The sequence below is a fragment of the Pseudophryne corroboree genome, chromosome 6, assembly GCF_028390025.1.
Source record: "Pseudophryne corroboree isolate aPseCor3 chromosome 6, aPseCor3.hap2, whole genome shotgun sequence".
In the NCBI taxonomy this organism is placed as follows: Eukaryota; Metazoa; Chordata; class Amphibia; order Anura; family Myobatrachidae; genus Pseudophryne; species Pseudophryne corroboree.
In genome coordinates, this window is record NC_086449.1 from 793,652,169 (window position 1) to 793,673,750 (window position 21,582).

General features: G+C 46.9%; 1 protein-coding gene across 7 annotated transcripts in view; it reads left to right on the forward strand.

Annotated features, from left to right (window-relative positions):
* The first annotated feature begins 18,141 nt into the window (after positions 1-18,141).
* The window catches only part of BICD1 (BICD cargo adaptor 1), a 529,680-nt gene continuing 526,239 nt past the window's right edge, over positions 18,142-21,582 (forward strand). For 5 of the 7 annotated variants that reach the window (XR_010179730.1, XR_010179729.1, XM_063928865.1 and 2 more), the window contains exon 1: positions 18,143-18,692. Coding sequence is in view for 5 of the 7 variants with exons in the window: in XM_063928865.1 (XP_063784935.1) it covers positions 18,480-18,692 (213 nt within the window). In the remaining 2 variants the exon portion in view is untranslated. Of the gene's footprint in view, positions 18,693-21,582 lie in introns of all 7 variants that reach the window. The other 2 variants (XM_063928866.1, XM_063928869.1) reach the window with 2 other exon arrangements.

Consider the following 21,582-nt stretch of genomic DNA (forward strand, 5'->3'; position numbering starts at 1 on the left):
TACATTTATTGAAAATGTTTAAAAGTGTTATGGTGTAAGGTGAAGAATCTGCTCTTGCTCTGGCATCCTGTTTTCCCTCCCCCACACCACAGCAGAGAAGCAAGAATTCTCCCCAAGACACAACAGAAATTTAATTAAACTGGTTGCTTCAATTAAATTAAATGGTGAGAATTTCTGAAATCACATTCATTACAGGATTCATTAATGCCATACCACGTCAACATGCACAATCACTTTGCTATCACTAAATAATAGTTTACTGGCTCTGCTCATGTTTATGATGTATCCATAAACCTACAGTACTCAGGGAAATCAACCAGAACAGAATTGGCAGCTCTGGTCCCAGTCAGGATAGCTGTGGTGCATGACAAGTCCCAGCCATTCGTTCTCTTATGCTTCTTCACTTCACTTGTCTGCTGCTCTTCTTTCTCTCCTCTGCTGCTCTTCTTTCTCTCCTCTGCTGCTGCTTCTAACCTTCTAACTCCTGGACTCTTCCCTATTGCTGTTCCACTTTTGCTCTTGCTTACTGAACTCTGTGAACATTGCCTGCAGGGCCGGACTGGCCATCTGGCACTTCTGGCAAATGCCAGAAGGGCCGATGGCCATGTGGGCCGGTCCAGCCGACCCCCTCTTGTGTCACTGAGACACGCTGCCGCTCAGTCCGGCGGCAGCGGGTCTCAGCTCTCAGAAGCTCAGAGCTCGCCAGCGCGACTGTCTGGCGGCGTGTAGCGGACTTCAAACCAGCCGCCGGTTCGTGAGCTAATCAGAGCTTGCGGACCGGCAGTCAATCAGGAGCTGCCGCTGCCGGTCCGCGAGCTCTGATTGGCTCACAAACCGGCGGCTGGTTTGAAGTCCGCTACACGCCGCCAGACATAGCCGCGCTGGCGCGCTCTGAGCTCCTGACACCTCACATCACAGCCGGAGGAGCAGCAGCAGCAGCGGTAAGCAGCTGCAGCACTGCTGTGGGGGCAATTGGCTGGCACTGTGGGGGCATTTGTATACCTGGCACTGTGGGGGCAATTGGCTGGCACTGTGGGGGCAATTGTTTACCTGGCACTGTGGGGGCATTTGTATACCTGGCACTGTGGGGGTATTTGTATACCTGGCACTGTGGGGTCAATTGGCTGGCACTGTGGAGGCAATTGTTTACCTGGCACTGTGGGGGCATTTGTATACCTGGCACTGTGGGGGCAATTGGCTGGCACTGTGGGGGCAATTGTTTACCTGGCACTGTGGGGGCATTTGTATACCTGGCACTGTGGGGGTATTTGTATACCTCGCACTGTGGGGGCAATTGGCTGGCACTGTGGAGGCAATTGTTTACCTGGCACTGTGGGGGCATTTGTATACCTGGCACTGTGGGGGCATTTGTATACCTGTCAGGTATACAATTGCCCCACAGTGCCATGTCCACAATTGCCCCCACAGTGTCAGGTATTACCTGACACTGTGGGGGCAATTGTGGATCTGGCACTGTGGGGGCATTTGTGGATCTGGCACTGTGGGGGCATTTGTATACCTGGCACTGTGGGGCATTTGAGGATCTGGCACTGTGGGGCATTTGTGGATCTGGCACTGTGGGGGCATTTGTATACCTGGCACTGTGGGGGCATTTGTATACCTGGCACTGTGGGGGCAATTGTGGATCTGGCACTGCACTATTGGGGGCATATGTCAGTGTATCACGTCCCATTTTAATTGGCCACACCCATATTTTTGGCGCGCGCGCACACAGTACCTCTATGGGACACTCTCTGTCTGATTGGTCGCCGATTAGCCCTGCCAGGAGTACACACAGACGCACTCATTCTAGTGAATGGGGCGCGTGCGTGTCCACGCCCCTTTTCTGGAGCACGCGCGCTTAGTTACAACCTTTATTTTTCCATACCCCCACTTCAACATTTCCACTTCAACCAATGGTTGTGTGTATTTTAATACAGAATGATGTACACTTGTATGTTGTTATAATATTAATTATATTTGTAAGAGCATAGACTAAGAAGTAGGAGGAGTCGGGAATAGTAAGGGGAGGAGTCAGATGCTGACACTGAGGTGGGCCTGTGTGCTTCAAAAATGCCGGGGCCTATTTTTGGTCCCAGTCCGGCCCTGATTGCCTGTAACCTCCCCCGCTTTCCTGCTCTCATCACTCGCTCTCCTATCTGTTCAGCTGTTCCTTTTCTCTTAGGCCGGTTCCAGTAATTTCTTGACTCCAGCCCCACTACCCCATGCTCTCCTATCCAAACCCCTGCTCCGTTTTTATACACAGCGGGATCCCCCTCTGAACTTATGGCGGCTGCAGTTTCCTGCAGCCAGGGCTGCCATAAAAAATTGTGGGTCCGGGACTGCACTGCTCCACCCCTATGTGGTGTCCACCCCTAGGTGAAGAGTTGCGGACCTACAGGAACGATACACAGAGAGCTGAAACACAGGAAAGACTTATTTTAAGAAGTCCTCCTTGCGCATCAGCCTGCTGTTGTTGTACAGCCTGGTGTAGCTCTCCAGGTATCAGTAATAGGAGCCAGGGGTGGTCCCCCCTCTCTCTAAGGGCCCGGGACCCATGTCCCTGCAGTCCCCCCTTCTGGCTTCCCTGCCTGTAGCCACAGCTGTAATAGCTGTACCTGTGTCGGCACAATGTTAAGCGATACCTTGCAACAGTTGGGTATCACACAAGTGTACACACTGGTAACATCCAATGTTATTACTCCTTCTGTATGAAACTAATATTCAATAAACTGAAATGTAACGATGTCTTATAGTTTTTCGATTATTACAGTCTCCTAATGTGAGATAATAAATTACACTTCTTTCTAGACTAAAGAATATTACTGTGTTACACTGCTGTATCACTTGCTATTATATGTCTCTGTTTGTCATGATACACTGTTCTCAAATCCACTATTGCAGTTTTGTGTTACAATAAATCAATTTGGTGAGTGGACATTGAATAGGCATTCCCACTGCGGGTGTGGTATGGAAGGTAGATAGTAACTAGGTTGACAGTTCTAGGTCGACCACTATTGGTCGACAGTAACTAGGTCGACAGGGTCTTTAGGTCGACAGGGTCTAGGTCAGGCATGTCCAAACTGCGGCCCTCCAGCTGTTGAGAAACTACACATCCCAGCATGCCCTGACACAGCTTTAGCATTCTCTGACAGCAAAACTGTGTCAGGGCATGCTGGGATGTGTAGTTTCACAACAGATGGAGGGCCGCAGTTTGGACATGCCTGGTCTAGGTCGACAGGTCAAAAGGTCGACATGAGTTTTTTATGGGGGTTTTGAGTCGTTTTCTTAGTAGAGTGACTGGGAACCCCAGTTACTGCACCGTGTCCCCTTGCATGGCTCGCGAGCTTCGGGCAAGGTGCCTCGCTCCGCTACCGTTGCGTTCGGCACAGGTTACCGTTCCCAGTTGTAGTCCACGTGGATCAAGTATGAAAAGGTTAAAAAAACAAAACAAAACAAAATTCGTGAAAAACTCATGTCGACCTTTTGATCTGTCGACCTAGAACATGTCGACCTAGAGACCATGTCGACCTAGAGACCCTGTCGACCTAATTACTGCCGACCAATAGTGGTCGACCTAGATAGTGTCGACCTAGTTACTGTCGAACTAGAGACCGGATCCCTACCACTGCTGAGTCAATTCCCATTACAGCTGCAATTCCCAATCACAAATGTAACTGATAATACGTTGGGGCTGGCCATTGAGACACAATTAATATTTGATGCTAAGACACAATGAGCATTTATACATAGGATCTCCTTTTCTGTCTAAGTGTCTGCCATGCTGCCCTTACAAGGACGGAGACAAGTTGCGCAATATCATATGGTAAATGATAAGTTAAGCGCCTTGAGTCCTATTGGAGAAAGAGCGCTATATAAATAAAATTATTATTATTATTATTATTAAATGTATACATTAAATCAATTAATAAGGAAAAGAACATTGTAAGCGATCCACACACTGCACGCAAGCCGGCGCACGCTTCGCAGTGTCCGCTTCGTCAGGGCAATGGAGTGTACATCCACAGTACACTCAAAGTAACATTATGAATAAGGGAATAATTGCACAAATAAAAAGCGCTCGCCAGGTACACACGTTTGTATATGGGAATAAGCACCAGGGTAACCAATATAAACACCTGTGTACATCACTCAGACAAATCTCAATAATCTCCATAGGGTGAGTTCCTGTTGATTCGTAATGAATTGTGGGGCAGATGTATTAAGCCTGGAGAAAGGATAAAGCAGTGATAAGTGCAAGGTGATAATGCACCAGCCAATCAGCTCCTAACTGTAATTTTTCAAATCCGTAATGATTGGCTGGTGCGTTATCACCTTGCACTTATCACTGCTTTATCACTTCTTTATCCTTTCTCCAGGTTAATACATCTGCACCACAATTTGGAATTAGATCTTTGTCCATCAATCATTGGGGGTCATTCCGAGTTGTTCGCTCACTAGCAGAATTTAGCACCCGTGCAAATGCTATTCCGCCTCCCACTGGGATTGTGTTTTAGCTTAGCAGTAGTGCGAACGAAAGGATCGCAAAGCGACTACAAAATTATTTTGTGCAGTGTCAGAGTAGCTTCAGACCTACTCAGCGCTTGCGATCACTTCAGACTATTCAATTCCTGTTTTGACGTCACGAACACGCCCTGCGGTCGCCCAGCCACACCTGCGTTTTTCCTGGCACGCCTGCGTTTTTTCAAGCACTCCCTGAAAATGGTCAGTTGACACCCAGAAACGCCCTCTTCCTGTCAATCAATCTGCGGCCAGCAGTGCGACTGAAAAGCTTCACTAGACCTTGTGTGAAACTACATCGTTTGTTGTAATAGTACGACGCGTGTGTGCATTGCGCCGCATACGCATGCGCATAAGTGCCATTTTTTTGCCTGATCGCTGCGCAGCGAATGAAAGCAGCTAGTGATCAACTCGGAATGACCCCCTTTATGCGTAATCACCCACACTCTCCTCCTGGAATGACCCCCTTTATGCGTAATCACCCACACTCTCCTCCTCTTTCCTAATTGGTGTATCTGAAATAATAAGTGTCTTCCTATCCTTAAGCTTGTTGCAGTACCATGGGTTTGGAAAGACACATAAAACAAAACAAAATATTGCAGAAATCCTTTAAAATAGTGAGAATTTAATAACACATTGCACTTACAATATTCAGCAGATTAACAGCATTTGACAAATCTCCAAAGTGGCAAACAACAGCAACATGGGGTAATACCTAGATTCCCTGATTGAAATAGGAGCAGGTTAGAGTTGGACCTTGGTTTCGGATTCCCAGCCCCTCCACAGAAGCACACCACCACACAGTTCGCAGGTCCCTTGGAGTCTAAAGCAGAGAATAAGGTCACCAAAGGTGGCACAACCAGTTATTAAGTTTACGAGGGGCAATTAATTATTTCACATGGGTGATATAGATGTGGAATAACTTATTTTCTTCAATAAATAAAATAATAATTTTGAAACTATTTTGGGCTTACGCAGGCTGTCTTCGTCCTATGGGGGTTATTCAGGTTTGTTAGGAAACAAAAAAAGCAGACTAATGGGCAAAACCATGTTGCACTGCAGGTGGGGCAGATGTAACAAGTGCAGAGAGAGTTAGATTTGGGTGGGTTATATTGTTTCTGTGCAGGGTAATTACTGGCTGCTTTATTTTTACACTGCAATTTAGATATTAGTTTGAATAAGGCCCTATATTCAATTTTGTTTGAAGATTTGAAACAATTATATGTGACAAATATGCAAAAGTAGAAGAAAACAAGAAGGGGCAAAAACTTTTTCATGCCACTGTATGTACGTACGTACGTACGTACGTACGTACGTACGTACGTACGTACTGTGGCAGAGACAGCATTTTACCATGTGAAAGTAATGTGGAGGATCCAGACCAGGTTTTGGAAGCAGTAGCAGGATCCCAGGTGTGTGATCAGCAGCACCTGGGATTTCCTGATATAAGGGTTTCCAGGGCAGAGTCACCTTGCTCCTGACGGTGGAATAGCTACCCAAGTGATAGGCCGGGTCGTGTGGGTTAGACTAGGGACCACTGGAGCCTATCAAGAGTCTGCCATGCTGAGAGTGCCTGTATGCTACTGACTGTTTATGGATTTAACTTGCTATGTGGTGACCTGCTGTTCAAAATAAACACCGAAAGTGTACACCGGAGTCCTCGTGTTTGTGATCCTTGTCACGTACGTACGTACGTACGTACGTACGTACGTACGTACGTACGTACGTGTCTATCTAAGGGCCTGATTCGGATTTGTATGCAAAACTCATAGTTTACATACAAATCCATAGTTGGGGAACTGCTCCTGTGCCGAACAGGTCCTGCATGATCACTTGCAGTTCCCGTTTAGCCGTAGCGCGATGAGTATGCTGCAGCCTTTGGGGAGCAGCGACCAGGACTGTTCTACAAAGCCCAGGGTAAACAGAATAATATTTCTTTTCTTTGTACACATAAACCAGCTGCTGACAGGGAGAAACAACCTGAAAGGTGATTCCCAACACCTCTCCAAAAGAAAAGCAGTAGTGGTAAAGAAATGGTTGCTCTCCCTGCTGGCGCTTCACTATGTATGACAATAAAAAGAAGAAAGTCAATACTCACGTTCCTTAATAAGTAACTGCTCCCTCTTTCCTCCAGCATAAGAGAGACCGACTCCTCCAAAGTCATCAGTTAAAACAATAGCAGCCTTCAGAATGGGCTGTTATAAATCCTGACGTCTTTCAGGTCACTCGGTGTGATGCATTGCCCAATGGGCCTGAGTCAGATGCGGTTGGAGTTACTACCAATGCTGTTTACATAGAAACAGCAGCGTTAGCCTTAATATGGTAATGCAGCAACAGGGGGGCTGCAACACCATCAGCCGGCTGCGTGACCTATGTGATCGCGCAAGCTGGCCACCACAGGAGCTGCAAAAAGGCCAAGAAATCTCCATCCTTGGATAGAGATCCTGCCCCCCCCCCCCCCACCCCCACCACCATTTCCTCGTAATGGCAGAGTCACACCTTCGTTGTGAGAAACGGAGGCTGTTGCCGCCCCCTCTCTGCCACCAAACGGCATCAGACTGTCAATCACTGGCAGGGACATATCAAACTTTCGAGAGAGATAAAGTGGAGAAGATGCTCCTAGAATCCTATAAGCTTCTGTTGTTCATCTAGTACAGGCCAACTTCACTCTATCTCTCTCGGAGGTTTGATACATCTTCCTCATAATAAGGTACTGCCTCTATTTACCAGGCCAGGCTGCTGTGTGCGCACGATACAACAATCACTGACGCGGCTGCCACCTCGGGTGCACCAGCGCTAGGTCTTAGGGACCAGAGGCTTCAGGAATAGTATGAGGCCGCGATCCCTAGGGTTGGTGTCCAGAGTGGGGAGTCAGATGCTCTCCTGGTCGCCGCTCCCCCCCGGTTCATGACCAGTTTCCTCTGAGTCTCCCGCCATGAACTGTTTCCCGCTTCCGTCTCAGACGCTGTACACGTCGGGGACCCAGTCGCAACATAGGCGGCTGGTGCGTCCGTGTTCACTGAGCGTCTGTGTTAACTATAGGTTCATGGAGCGGCAGTGTACACTAGTAGCGTCTGGATCCACTCAGCGTTCGCTAATGTATTGATCGGTCCTGGAAGCGAGGTGAGTCTCCCTGTATCCAACTCTACTGAGTACGGGTTATACAGCACTAAAGTCTATATCTATCTTTTGAGTACGAATAGTTAGATAAGTGCCTATTGCATATGAGTCTGTATACATTTACTGTTGTTTCTTTCGCATTTGAGCCTGAATACGTTAGATTTGTTTAAACATGATGCAGTAATATGTTCTCCTACATACTTAAAATAAAGTTGTAGTTGATGATGTGCTCATATTGCTTAATATACTAATGTATAATGTGAATGACTGCTAGTGTGATTGCTGACTTTACTATATTTTTGTCAGTTTGTTTATTTCGATCCTCAATGCTGGTGCATGGGTAGAGTCGGATTGTATATCACTTTAAAAAATTGAAAGTGATTACAGTCACAAATTGTGCAGTACACTGTGGAAGTGTTGATTATTTATCATGTCTAAGAGCAGCAAAGGTGAGGAAGGTACACTCACAGCAACACCAACACTCATATCATGTGTGTGTTGCAAAACTGTGTTATCCTCTCAGGATCTGGTTCAGGATGGTTTGTGTACAAATTGTTTTAGCTTTCATCAGGGGTTAATGAAAAATAAAAGGCAGATTCAGGTGCAGATGGATCCACCTTGGGCTATGTTTGCACAGACTTTATCCATTAAAGCTGAACAGATAATTCCTCCAACTCCTGTACCAGGGATAGGTTACACTATTAACTCTTACATGCAGCTCCCCACCTATGGTGTATCGCTTCCAGAAGCAGCTTCTCAAAATAAACAAGCTGATAAACTGGTGGTAAGAAAATCTTCACCCTCACAGGCTACACATTGGCTTCACCCTCACAGGCTTTCATTGGAAAATGAAAGCTCAATTAATTCTACTTCGACATACGAAGAGGAGGAGGAAGGTCTCAGCTCAGTGGATATAGCTGAGTTAATTAAAGCAATGAAAGCCATTCTATCCTTAGAGGATTCAGCAGAACCTGTGTTAAAAAAACAGTTAAGACTGAGTTTCCAGGGTCAGATCAGCTGACGGAAATTATGGAAGATGCTTGGGCTACGCCCAATAAGAAGTTTATAATTCCTAAGAAATGGAATTCCAATTATCCTCTTCCAACTGGGGATTGTTTAAAAAGGGAAGCGGCTCCTAAAGTAGATACTCATGTAATTCGATTAGTGCGAAAATCTACATTAACTTTGCCTTCAACATCATTAAATAATGTCACGGATAGGAGAGTGGATGGTTTTCTAAAAAACATTTTTTCCCTGTCTCGGGCAGTCATAAGGCCAGCCATAGCTTCAGCTTGGATGGCAAAGGCAGTGGCTGCCTGGGCTGATGCATTGGAGGTTTTCTTTCTATAGCTTCTAAAGAGCAAAAATCCTATATAGCTCACATGAAACAGGCTGCAATGTTCCTGGAAGAAGCAGCATTGGATATGGGTACTATTGCCTCCAGGGCATCAGCTTCAACAATAGCAGCTCGTAGAGCAGTTTGGCTACGTACATGGAAAGCTGATTCAGAATCTAAGAGGGTTTTGGAATCGTTACCTTTTTCTGGCGATATTCTTTTTGGTAAAGAATTGACAGATATTCTGGAGTCAGAAGCAGACTCCAAGAAGGTCAAGTTTTGTTATGCACACCAGTGCCTGCAGGAATGTACTGGTGTCTGAACTGTTATGCACACCAGTGCCTGCAGGAATGTACTGGTGTCTGAACTGTTATGCACACCAGTGCCTGCAGGAATGTACTGGTGTCTGAACGGATAGGGATGCAAAACAAATGAACTCACAGACAGACTGGGGAATATGACATTACGTACACAGAAGGTGATAGGGTAACAAAATAAACACAAAGTGAACAGAGAAGCCCAGAGGCTAAGAAACTGGGTGTCTCCCTAGTATTAGTAATGCTCAGATGGAAAAAGCAAGATGTTGTGTTTTAATACGTAGAGAACCCGAAATGCTGTTGCTAAGGGCAACAGCAAAACCCTAAAGGGTTACCAACGGGTGTGGCCGTAAACTCCTTGGTCAGAGATGTAATGATAGACACAAGGAGAGTCTCCACAATCCTAATCCTCACTTGCAGTGCACAGGTTCAACTTACTGCCACTAAACTGACACCTGAACACCTTGCACAGTGAGACAGGATTTAGGCAGGCAAGTCTGAGAATACAGCCGCAAACTTGCTAAGTTCACAGAGTAGCAAAAGAACCCCAGCAAGTTAAACGACTGACTCCAGTCTTACTGCTAGGTCTGGATTGGCAGAGTGTAGTACCAAATCCCCAGGCCTATTTGCAGTAAGCAACAACAAATACAAAGCTACACAGTACTGGCTAACTTTCAGGAACTGACTAACCAACAAAGATTCAGCAGCATCTGCTTAACCTGAGAAGAGGCCTTATATAGCAGGTGCTGTCCACGCCCCACTCAGACCTCACAGACTGTGAGCACAAAAACCAGCACCGGATCCCCTGCCGTGCACAGAGCCTGTAACCACTGCACAGCAAAAGACCCGAACCGGAGTATCAGCTGCGCTCAGGTTACTCCGCTAGCACTTGTCTCCCGGTTGCCATGACGACGTGGCAGCACAGGGCAGGAGACCCTAACAAGTTTCATTCCACCTAGAATTTCAAACCTAAAGTTCCGGCTTTTCGGCCCTTTCGGTCTCAAGGAAAAGCTAAAGGGAAAAGTAATGGCAAGCAGGCCCAATACAACAAGTCTGGTAAGACTAAAAAGCATTGGGCTACCAGAGAACCGGTTGGGAAGACAGATAATAAACCATCAGCCTTATGGTGCGGGTCTCCACCTGGGGGACCTGATGGAGCTGAACTCATCAGCGCTGTCTGGTCACTAAAGAAATATCCTTCAAGTATCAAGTCACCTCTTTGCAGCAGGGGCCAACGCGTTGGGAGAACACTCAATGAAACAAATACACAGGATATGTCTCACAAGTATTCTGTTTTACTTTGGTCAGCTTGGATATTTATACACATATATTGGCAGTAAATGATTAACACAGTTATATAACTTCATATGCCCCTTGTCCTTCTGCTTATCTGGAGCTACATTTAGATGTTTTCTGTTTCTGTGGAGAGAGCAGGGTGCCAGATGCTCACTTTCACACACAATGTTATATAGAAACACGCTTTTATATTTTCCATATGTTCAAGGCTAGTTTAATCAAATCTCTTTCTAATATTAAAATGAATTGCATTATTATAATTAAGCATGGTAGCTAAGCTTTATCTCTATCAGACCCCAGGGTGGGGGACCGACTTCTTCAGTTTGCACAGATCTGGCAGCAGTCTACACTAGATGCCTGGGTGCAGGAAGCTGTATCTTTAGGTTATGCTTTTGCCTTTAAGAAGCACCCTCCTCGAAGGTTTTTTTGTACCAGCCCGTCTTGGGTAGAGATGAAGGCCAGGGCTTTGTTAGATCCAGTTCAGAAATTGCTTCACTCAGGAGTAGTCATTTCAGTTTCTCCTGCACAACGAGTAAACTTGTTTTTAGAAACTTGTAACCTCACCGCTGACCGCAAAGTTCCCACCATTGGATACAATGTAGCGCCTATGCGCTACATTGTATCTCTGCCGTGCGCAGCCTGACTGACAGCTCAGGAGCGCACAGGCAATCAGGAGAGTGCCGCGACGTGGCGCTCCCTGATTGGCTGAAGGGACCTTCTGTGACAGCAGTCACGGGGGGTCTCGGCAGTCGGGGAAAGGGGTCCCATGTGTAAACATGGGATCCCTTTCAGTGCGTGGATCGGGTTTTTTTCGGTTTGTTTTTTTGCCAAGTACGTGGATTACAAGCTCAGAAGAGGACCGATCTACACTGGATTTTTGTAAATATAATTTTATTTTCAGGTACCCCATGGATTCTACTTGGAGAAGTGGACCGAGCCACGTGTGAACATAGGTAAGTATGTGTGAATGTAGGTGTGCATGTATGTAATAAAGTTTTACTTTCAAGGTGTGTGAGTTCTGTTTTTATTTGGGTATTTTTTTTGTAGTAGTACTACAGGTACCAGAGGGCCCGTTTTTCCACCGCATGCTGGTACTTGTGGTTCTCCAAGTACCAGCTTGCAGGGGAGGCTTGCTGGGACTTATAGTACTGCTACAAAAAAACAATATTCTTATTTTTACACATGGCTATCAGCCCCCCATCCGCAGCCCTTGGATGGGGGGGACAGCCTTGGGCTTCACCCCTGGCCCTTGGGTGGCTGGAGGGGGGGACCCCTTGATTTAAGGGGTCCCCACTCCTCCAGGGTACCCCGGCCAGGGGTGACTAGTTAGTGATTTAATGCCAGGGCCACAGGGACCGATATAAAAGTGTCCCCCGGCTGTGGCATTATCTCTCTGACTAGTGAGTGGAGCCCGGGGCTGGTTCAAAAAATACGGGGGACCCTACGCTTTATGTCCCCCGTATTTTTTGCACCAGGACCGGACGCAGAGCCTGGTGCTGGTTGTTTAAATATGGGGGAACCCCAGTCATTTTTTTTCTCATATTTTTACAACCAGGACCGGCTCAAAGAGCCCGAGGTTGGTTATGCTTAGGAGGGGGGACCCCACGCATTTTTTTTTATTTTTAACTCTTTAAACACTTTTGTAAGGTACACAATGAAGCCCTGCACGGATCTCACAGATCCGGCTGAGATTCATTGTGTTAATGTCGGCAGTGTTTTACTAATCACTCACGTAAAACACTGCCCGACATTACGAATGACATCGACATCGGAAAAAACGAAAATGCAGAATACGACAGCATAGTAAATGAGGCGTAAAAAATTCAAAAAATTGCAAATTCACAAATGCGATGTCATTCGTGTTTGAACTTTAACCTCATTCTGAAAAATACGAATTTTAGTAAATATACCCCTATGTCTCTTACGATAGAAGTAAGAATGTCATTAGCTTGGTGGCTACAGACATCCCACCTGGACAAGGGAAGACCCTTTTGGATATCAGATTGGGAAATTCTGATGACAGACGCCAGTCTCCAGGGCTGGGAAGCAGTGTCAGGAAGGTTGTGTTTTCAGGGGCAATGGACCTGGGAAGAAAGTTGCCTGCCAATAAACATACTGGAAATTCGGGCCATATACATGGCACTGATTCAGGCAAAGGACATTTACTCACTATCCTCTTCCTTCTTGTACGGAAGGGTGTGCATGTGTGTTCTTATCGCCTGATTAGGGCTATCTATGATGCTCCTGCCTTGAGCTTTGGAATACAACTGATTTGCCTGAGCAAGGAGGCGGGGATATATGGACGTGCCCGTTGCATGCTGGGAGACCAGAAAAGCTTTGACCGATTGGTGCAAATCCGCTGTCGCTTCATCATATCCCATTGTTATCCTGTGGATCCTGTGGACTTAGGAGAAATAGCATTATCAGCGGTAAGTTCTTACCATAACGTATATATGGTTAAATTCAGAAAGATTTTTGAATATAGTATATGCACTCATGAACAGATTATATGTTTAGTGAAACCTTTATATCAAGGGGTCTGTGTACAAATCACCACAAAACTCTGGAGAACTGCAGAAGTGTGACTTTACAACCTGCAAGTCATACTGAACAATGGCTGCAGCAGCACTTCCTGTAAAAACAAAAACTTCCTGCGTAAAATAAAACACTTCCAGTATGACAAGTGAAAAGGAGTGATGCAATCTACTTACAGCATACATCTACACTTGTGCCCCTATATTTCTTATAAATTAATAGTACATACAGTGTATCTGTTTGATACTCAATAATCTCATATACATCTACTCAGGGCCGCTTCTAGATGCAGGCGAGCTGTGCAATCACACGGGGCACTCTGACCCCGGCTGCCACTGGCCACCATTGTGGATGATGAGGTATCTTCGGTTCTGGCCAGCTCTGAGCTCTTCCAGTGTGATTTTTTTTTTCCTGCACCGCCAATGTGTTTTGTTTTTTTATTTTTTACTGAGGGAGCCATTGTGTTTAATTTTTTTGCTGTGGCGGTCAATGTGTTTTATTTTTATACTGATGGAGCCATTGTGTTTTATTTATATACTGCGGGGGGCATTTTGTTTTATTTTTTAATTGTGAGGCCAATGTGTCTACTTTTTTGCTATGGCAGCCATTCTGTTTTATTTTTTTTTACTGTTGGGGCCAGTCAGGGGCATATTAATAGAGGAGGAGGCCCGTGTGCAACCCCCGTGTCCGGGCCCCCTTCTCTGTACAATAGTCTGAACACTACAGGGGCACATTTTTCAGGAGATTTCCTTACTGCACATGCGCAAAACTCAGGGCAGATGGCCGCCGCAACATTTACTTGTAGATTTGTGGAGAGATGCTGCTACCGGCGGGGACTTCGGAGAGGTGAGTATTGAAAAAAATGGGTGCAGGGTGTGCAGTGTGGACCCCCTTAACTTCAGGGGCCCATTTGCACCACACAGACTGCACCCATTATACAGTAAATACGCCACTGGGGCCAATGTGTTTCATTTATTTATTATGGGGTCAATGTGTTTTTCTGTTTTTTGTTTTTTTTACTGTGGTGGCCATTCTGTTGTATTTATTTACTGTGTGGGGCCAGTGTATTTTTTGCTGTATGGGCCATTGTGGTGTTGTTGTTTTTTTACTGCGAGGGTCAATGTATTTTTTTTTTTATTGTGGGGCCAGTGTGTTTTATGGCCCTCATTCCGAGTTGTTCGCTCGCAAGGCGAATGTAGCAGAGTTACACACGCTAAGCCGCCGCCTACTGGGAGTGAATCTTAGCTTCTTAAAATTGCGACCGACGTAGGCGCAATATTGCGATTACAAACGAGTTAGCAGTTTCTGAGTAGCTTCAGACTTACTCTGCCTGTGCGATCAGTTCAGTGCTTTTCGTTCCTGGCTGACGTCATAAACACACCCAGCGTTCGCCCAGGCACTCCCACCGTTTCTCCGGCCACTCCTGCGTTTTTTCCGGAAACGGTAGCGTTTCCAGCCACACGCCCCTAAAACGCCGTGCATCCGCCCAGTAACACCCATTTCCTGTCAATCACAATGCGAACGTCGGAGCGATGAAAATGCCGTGAGTAAACTTACTTTCATCATAGTAAAGTTACTTGGCGCAGTCGCAGTGCGAACATTGCGCATGCGCACTAAGAGAATTCTCACTGCGATGCGATGAAAATCTCCGAGCGAACAACTCGGAATGAGGGCCTATATTTTCACTGTGGGGGCCAATGTGTTTTATTTTGTTACTGCAGGAGCCAATGTGTTTTCTTTTTTTTTTTTTACTGTGGGAGCCAGTGTGTGGGGGTGCAAATCAGCCTTTTCCAGTGAGGCCACACACCTTATCACGCTCTCTTTTTTGGTGCATACAAAGATTCTGTCCCCTTTCAAAGATTGGCAGTCTGATGCTGTTTCTCCAAATGGAAGTGTGATGCCGCTGTTTAGGGGGAGGGAAGAGGTCAGGGACCTCCATGGTTACACTGTGATTTCCTGGCCTCTGCAATAAGCAGCAGCCAGGACGGGTGGTCTTCAGTATGCCGGCTGCACAGTATACCGGCGCCGGAATCCCAACAGCTGGCATACCGACACTTATTCTCCCTCGTGGGGGTCCACGACCCCCCTGGAGGGAGAATAAAATAGCGTGAGCGCACCACCGTGCCCGCAGTGTGGCGAGCGCAGTGAGCCCGCAAGGGGCTCATTTGCACTCGCCACACTGTCGGTAAGCCGGCGGTCGGGCAGCCGGCGCCGGTATGCTGTCGCCGGGAGCCCGACCGCCGGCATACCGTACTACACCCGCCAGGACCATGGGTGACGCAAGCCGCCCGATGGTGAGTTAAGTGATCCGATGATGCATCCTAGGACGTAGCTTGGATCACTGCGGCAGCACGAGGCATCTACTTGTAATATACGCCTCCTGCTGCACTAATATGCAGCGCTATCACTGCTGCTTCCAAGGAAGCGATAGTAGCTCCAATCCCATCTGAATCAGGCCCTATATCAGTGGTTTCCAAACTTTTTTTAATCATGGCGCCCTAGAATATCAGAATTTTTTTCACGGCACCCCTAGGCCAAACATTTCTTATTGAGAAATTTAGAAATAAATATTACATTAAGTAGATCGCATTTATATGTCATCCTTAGGGTCAGTTGTGTGGTGAGGGACAAGATTTGCTTTCCCAGAGCTGATAAGGGCCACCTTCCCTGTCACAGTTACATGTGTTATATACAGGGCGTAGCTACCATAGGTGCAGGGAGATCAGCTGCTATGGGGCCCAGAGCTGATAAGGGCCACCTTCCCTGTCACAGTTACATGTGTTATATACAGGGCGTAGCTACCATAGGTGCAGGGAGATCAGCTGCTATGGGGCCCAGAGCTGATAAGGGCCACCTTCCCTGTCACAGTTACATGTGTTATATACAGCGGTGTAGCTACCATAGGTGCAGGGAGTGCAGCTGCTATGGGGCCCAGAGCTGAGAGGGGCCACCTTCCCTGTCACAGTTACATGTGTTATATACAGGGGTGTAGCTACCATAGGTGCAGGCAGTGCAGCTGCTATGGGGCCCAGAGCTGAGAGGGGCCCACCTTCCCTGTCAAAGTTACATGTGTTATATACATTTAATGCCATTGCGTGGTACATGGGGGTCCTTTCAAACTCTTTCCTTGGGGCCTGCAATATCTAGGTATGCCCCTGGACCTGCTCATTGTAGTATGGTATAAAATTAACTGGAGGGCATTTTAATGTTATATAATATGAACCGGGGCACTGTAATGAGGCACAATATGAACGGGGAGCACTGTATATCATAATGTGAATTGGGGGTACTCTGCGGCATAATGTGTACTGGCAGCTCTGAAATGTGACATAGGGGTATATTCAATTAGCAGCGATAACGAACTTTTCGCGTGAAAAGTCTGGTTTTAATCCTAAAATTACCCAAATATATACTTTTACCCATTTTCATGTACCCCAAATTTAATGAGAGCATTTATTTTGCTCAAAAAAACTTGCTTTCTATCATTTTTTTGCATTTTTCAAAAAATGCATATAACATCCATTTCACACAATTTAAGTCCCCAAAAACTCTCTAATGTGATCTCTAATACACTTCTCTTCTGTTTTCCTATGTTAGTTTAGCATTTTGAGGGGTACAGGCTGATTTCCCCATTTTCACCTGCAGTTTTCACTGCAAGAATTTTCAGGTGAAACCCGTTTGGAATTAAACAGGTCGAAAAACGGAGCGTTTTCGCAGCAATTTTCGCCCGATTGGCGTGAAAAATTTTTGGGTGAAAAATTGCCGCGAATTTGCGGATAATTGAATACCCTAGATAGGGTGAACCTTAAGCATAACTGTGATTCATAAAAGAAACTAGGGCACTACTATGGGGCATAACATTAACAACTGCTGCAGAGAAGTGTCTCTCTAGAGGCATTGGGGCAGGGGCCCCTTCAAAATGTTGCTATGGGGCCCACAAAGTTCTGGCTACGCCCCTGGTGTCGCTGTACACCAATCAGGGACACCATGCAGAATAAGAAGAAGAGGAAGAAGAAGAAATTATATAAATAATCAAATTCCATAAGTCATTGAATGCATTGCATGTGAAATTGGAATTTGTAATTATAATATTAACAGCTCTTATGCATATATATATATATATATATATATATATATATATATATCAGGGCCGGTTCAAGGGCGCTCTGCGCCCCGGGCAGGAAATGGGGCGTGGCCTAATACAGGGGGCGTGGTCAATTACGCCCCCTGTACATTAAAAGCGCCGCTTGAATGCTGAGCGGTGCGCGATGACGTCATCGCGCACCGCACAGCAAAAGGTCCTCTCCACGAAGGGAAACTAGACGCTATGCGTCTAGTTCCCTTCTTAGAGAGGACCTTTGCTGTGCGGTGCGCGATGACGTCATCGTGCACCGCTCAGCAAAGTTACTCTCCAGGAAGGGAAACTAGACGCATAGCGTCTAGTTCCCTTCAGGAGGCGGACGGGGACGGGGACGGCAGCGGGCAGCAGTGGTGGATCTTGCCACAGTGCGGCGCCCTCCGGATGCCCGTGGCAAGATCCGCTACTGGTATATATATTAGTATTCTGACGTAAAATACCATTTCCTCCCAGAATCCAAAAGTATACTAGTACTAGGTAAATTGGCTCCCAACAAAATTAACCCTAGCGTGAACGTGTCTGTGTATACATGTGATAGAGAATGTAGATTGTAAACTCCACTGCAGCAGGGACTGATGTGAATGGGCAAATATTCTCTGTAAAGCGCTGCGGAAAATGTGTGCGCTATATAAATGACTGGTAATAATAATAATAATTAGCATTCCGCATAGTGTCACCTACATCTAGCTGCTGTCCAATGATCAATGTTGCCGGCCGTGCCTGTCACATTGACTCCAATAGATAGAGCGCTGTCATCCCCAGCCCCCGGACACCCCCGCCCTGACATGTGCGCGGCCGCCCGCTGATACTGTAAATGTCGGCTACTGGCGGACTGCATCATTGTGCAGCCTGCAGCGGGGGGGTAGCAGGTGGAAAGTTCACCCTGCAGTGCCGCTGCCCTGGAGAGATGGCGCTGCCTCCTCCTTATCCCCCGGCAGCCTATGAATAAGCAGAACGGCAGAGCCAGGTCTCTACAACAGCAGCTAGCGGGGGCACAGCGGGCACAGGGACCTGGAGGGCATGGTGGGGCCTGTGCATGCTATGATGCTGCAGATCTGTGGGTGAGGCACTGATACCCACATAACAGCCTCCCACCTCATCCCTGCTCCCCCACCCTCCTCTCCATCTCTCTCTTCTCTCTCCCCCTCCCACTCTCTCCATCCTCTCCCCTCCCCATCCATCTGTCCACCCAGTCTCACTCCCAGGACAAGGGGCTATGGCTGCTGAGGAGGTACTGCAGACTGTGGAGGATTACAAGGCTGAGATTGAGAGGCTGACCAAGGAGCTGTGTGAGACCACCCAGGAGAAGATCCAGGCTGCAGAGTATGGGCTGGTGGTGCTGGAAGAGAAGCTCTCCTTGAAGCAGCAGTATGATGACCTGGAGGCTGAGTATGACACCCTCAAGCAGGAGCTGGAGCAACTCAAGGAGGTCAGTTCCTGCTGTCTGCTGCTGCTGCGAGAAGGGGTGGGGACCTCTGGAGGTTCTGGCCCTGGAATCAGGATGCTGAGGGTGCAGGGTGTGACAGTGATGGGTGACATTCCTAGGATGTCTGCTGCTGAGGATGTGGGTTGTCACCTGAGAGAAGGCTCCGTGGACCTCTGCTGGCTATAGAGCTCTGCTGAGTATAACCTGAGCAACTGTTATACGGTGTATTGGTCCTGAAGAGGATGCTGCTGTCAGACGTAATGCAATGTAACTTGAGACCTTAACCCGAGGCAGGTGCAGGGACAGTACAGATGCTCTGAGTACCACTAGTAAGGTGCAGGGACAGTACAGATGCTCTGAGTACCACTAGACAGGTGCAGGGACAGTACAGATGCTCTGAGTACCACTAGTCAGGTGCAGGGACAGTACAGATGCTCTGAGTACCACTAGTCAGGTGCAGGGACAGTACAGATGCTCTGAGTACCACTAGACAGGTACCGGGACAGTATGAGTACCACTAGACAGGTACCGGGACAGTACAGATGCTCTGAGTACCACTAGACAGGTACCGGGACAGTATGAGTACCACTAGACAGGTACCGGGACAGTACAGATGCTCTGAGTACCACTAGACAGGTACCGGGACAGTATGAGTACCACTAGACAGGTACCGGGACAGTACAGATGCTCTGAGTACCACTAGACAGGTACCGGGACAGTATGAGTACCACTAGACAGGTGCAGGGACAGTACAGATGCTCTGAGTACCACTAGACAGGTGCAGGGACAGTACGAGTACCACTAGACAGGTGCAGGGACAGTACGAGTACCACTAGACAGGTGCAGGGACAGTACAGATGCTCTGAGTACCACTAGACAGGTACCGGGACAGTAGGAGTACCACTAGACAGGTGCAGGGAGGTGCAGGGACAGTACGAGTACCACTAGACAGGTGCAGGGACAGTACAGATGCTCTGAGTACCACTAGACAGGTACCGGGACAGTAGGAGTACCACTAGACAGGTGCAGGGAGGTGCAGGGACAGTACGAGTACCACTAGACAGGTGCAGGGAGGTGCAGGGACAGTATGAGTACCACTAGACAGGTGCAGGGACAGTACGAGTACCACTAGACAGGTGCAGGGACAGTACGAGTACCACTAGACAGGTGCAGGTACGGTACAGATGCTCTGAGTACCACTAGACAGGTGCAGGGACAGTAGCGATGTCCATAGTACCCCTCTGCTTTGCACACTCTATGTAGGGACATTGCTGGGGTCTCAGTCCCCCCTGTATGCAGGGTCAGTGCAGAGGGTCTCAGTTCCCCCTGTATGCAGGGTCAGTGCAGAGGGTCTCAGTCCCGGGATCCGGTCTGAAGATCGACAGTGTCTAGGTCGACAATGTTTAGGTCGACTACTATAGGTCGACAGTCACTAGGTCGACATGGATGGAAGGTCGACAGGGTTTCTAGGTCGACGTGTGCTAGGTCGACAGGTCTAAAGGTCGACATGAGTTTTTCACATTTATTATTTTTTGGGATTTTTTCATACTTAACGATCCATGTGGACTACGATTGGAACGGTAAAGTGTGCCGAGCGAAGCGGTAGCGGAGCGAAGGCACCATGCCCGAAGCATGACGAGCGAAGCGAGCCATGCGAGGGGACGCGGTGCACTAATTTGGGATCCCGGTCACTCTACGAAGAAAACGACACAAAAATAAATAAATCCTCATGTCGACCTTTAGACCTGTCGACCTAGCACATGTCGACCTAGAAACCCTGTCGACCTTCCATCCATGTCGACCTAGTGACTGTCGACCTATAGTGGTCGACCTAAACATTGTCGACCTAGATACTATCGATAAAACGAACCACACCCCTCAGTCCCCCCTGTATGCAGGGTCAGCAGGGGTCTCAGTCCCCCCTGTATGCAGGGTCAGTGCAGAGGGCTGCAGTCCCCGCTCTATGCAGGGACTGTAGAGAGGCTGCCAGACGGGCCTGTCACCAGTCTGCAGCTAAAGGAAGTGCTGGCTGAGATCACACAACCATTGTTATGCTTTGGTGCCTTCACTTAGTCTAGTATTAGGCAATCAATGAGTCAGGACTGGCAACAATAACAGCGCCCTCCCTCTCACTCTCACACACATACATATGCATCACCTCCTATTGTCACCAGCTGTCCCCTATCCGCAACTAATGCATTCCCCTCTGTATTACCAGTGTCATCAACTCAGTATCTATCTATCTATTCTTCTATCTATCTATCTATCTATCTATCTATCTATCTATCTATCTATCTATCTATCTATCTATCTATCTATCTATCATATAACTATTATCCATCTATCTCATATTGCATACGTCTGTCTTTCTATCTATCTATCTATCTATCTATCTATCTATCTATCTATCTATCTATCTATCTATCTATCATATAACTATTATCCATCTATCTCATATTGCAGCTATCTATCTATCTATCTATCTATCTATCTATCTATCTATCTATCTATCTATCATATAAATATTATCCATCTATCTCATATTGCATACGTCTGTCTATCTATCTATCTATCTATCTATCTATCTATCTATCTATCTATCTATCTATCTATCTATCTATCTAGCTATTCTTCTATCTATCTATCTATCTATCTATCTATCTATCTATCTATCTATCTATCTATCTATCTATCTATCTATCTATCTATCATATAACTATTATCCATGTATCTCATATTGCATACATCTGTCTGTATCTATCTATGTCTCTCTCTCTCTCTCTCTCTCTCTCTCTCTCTCTCTCTATCTATCTATCTATCTATCTATCTATCATATTAGTATTATCCATCTATCTCATATTTCATCTATCTATCTATCTATCTGTCTGTCTCT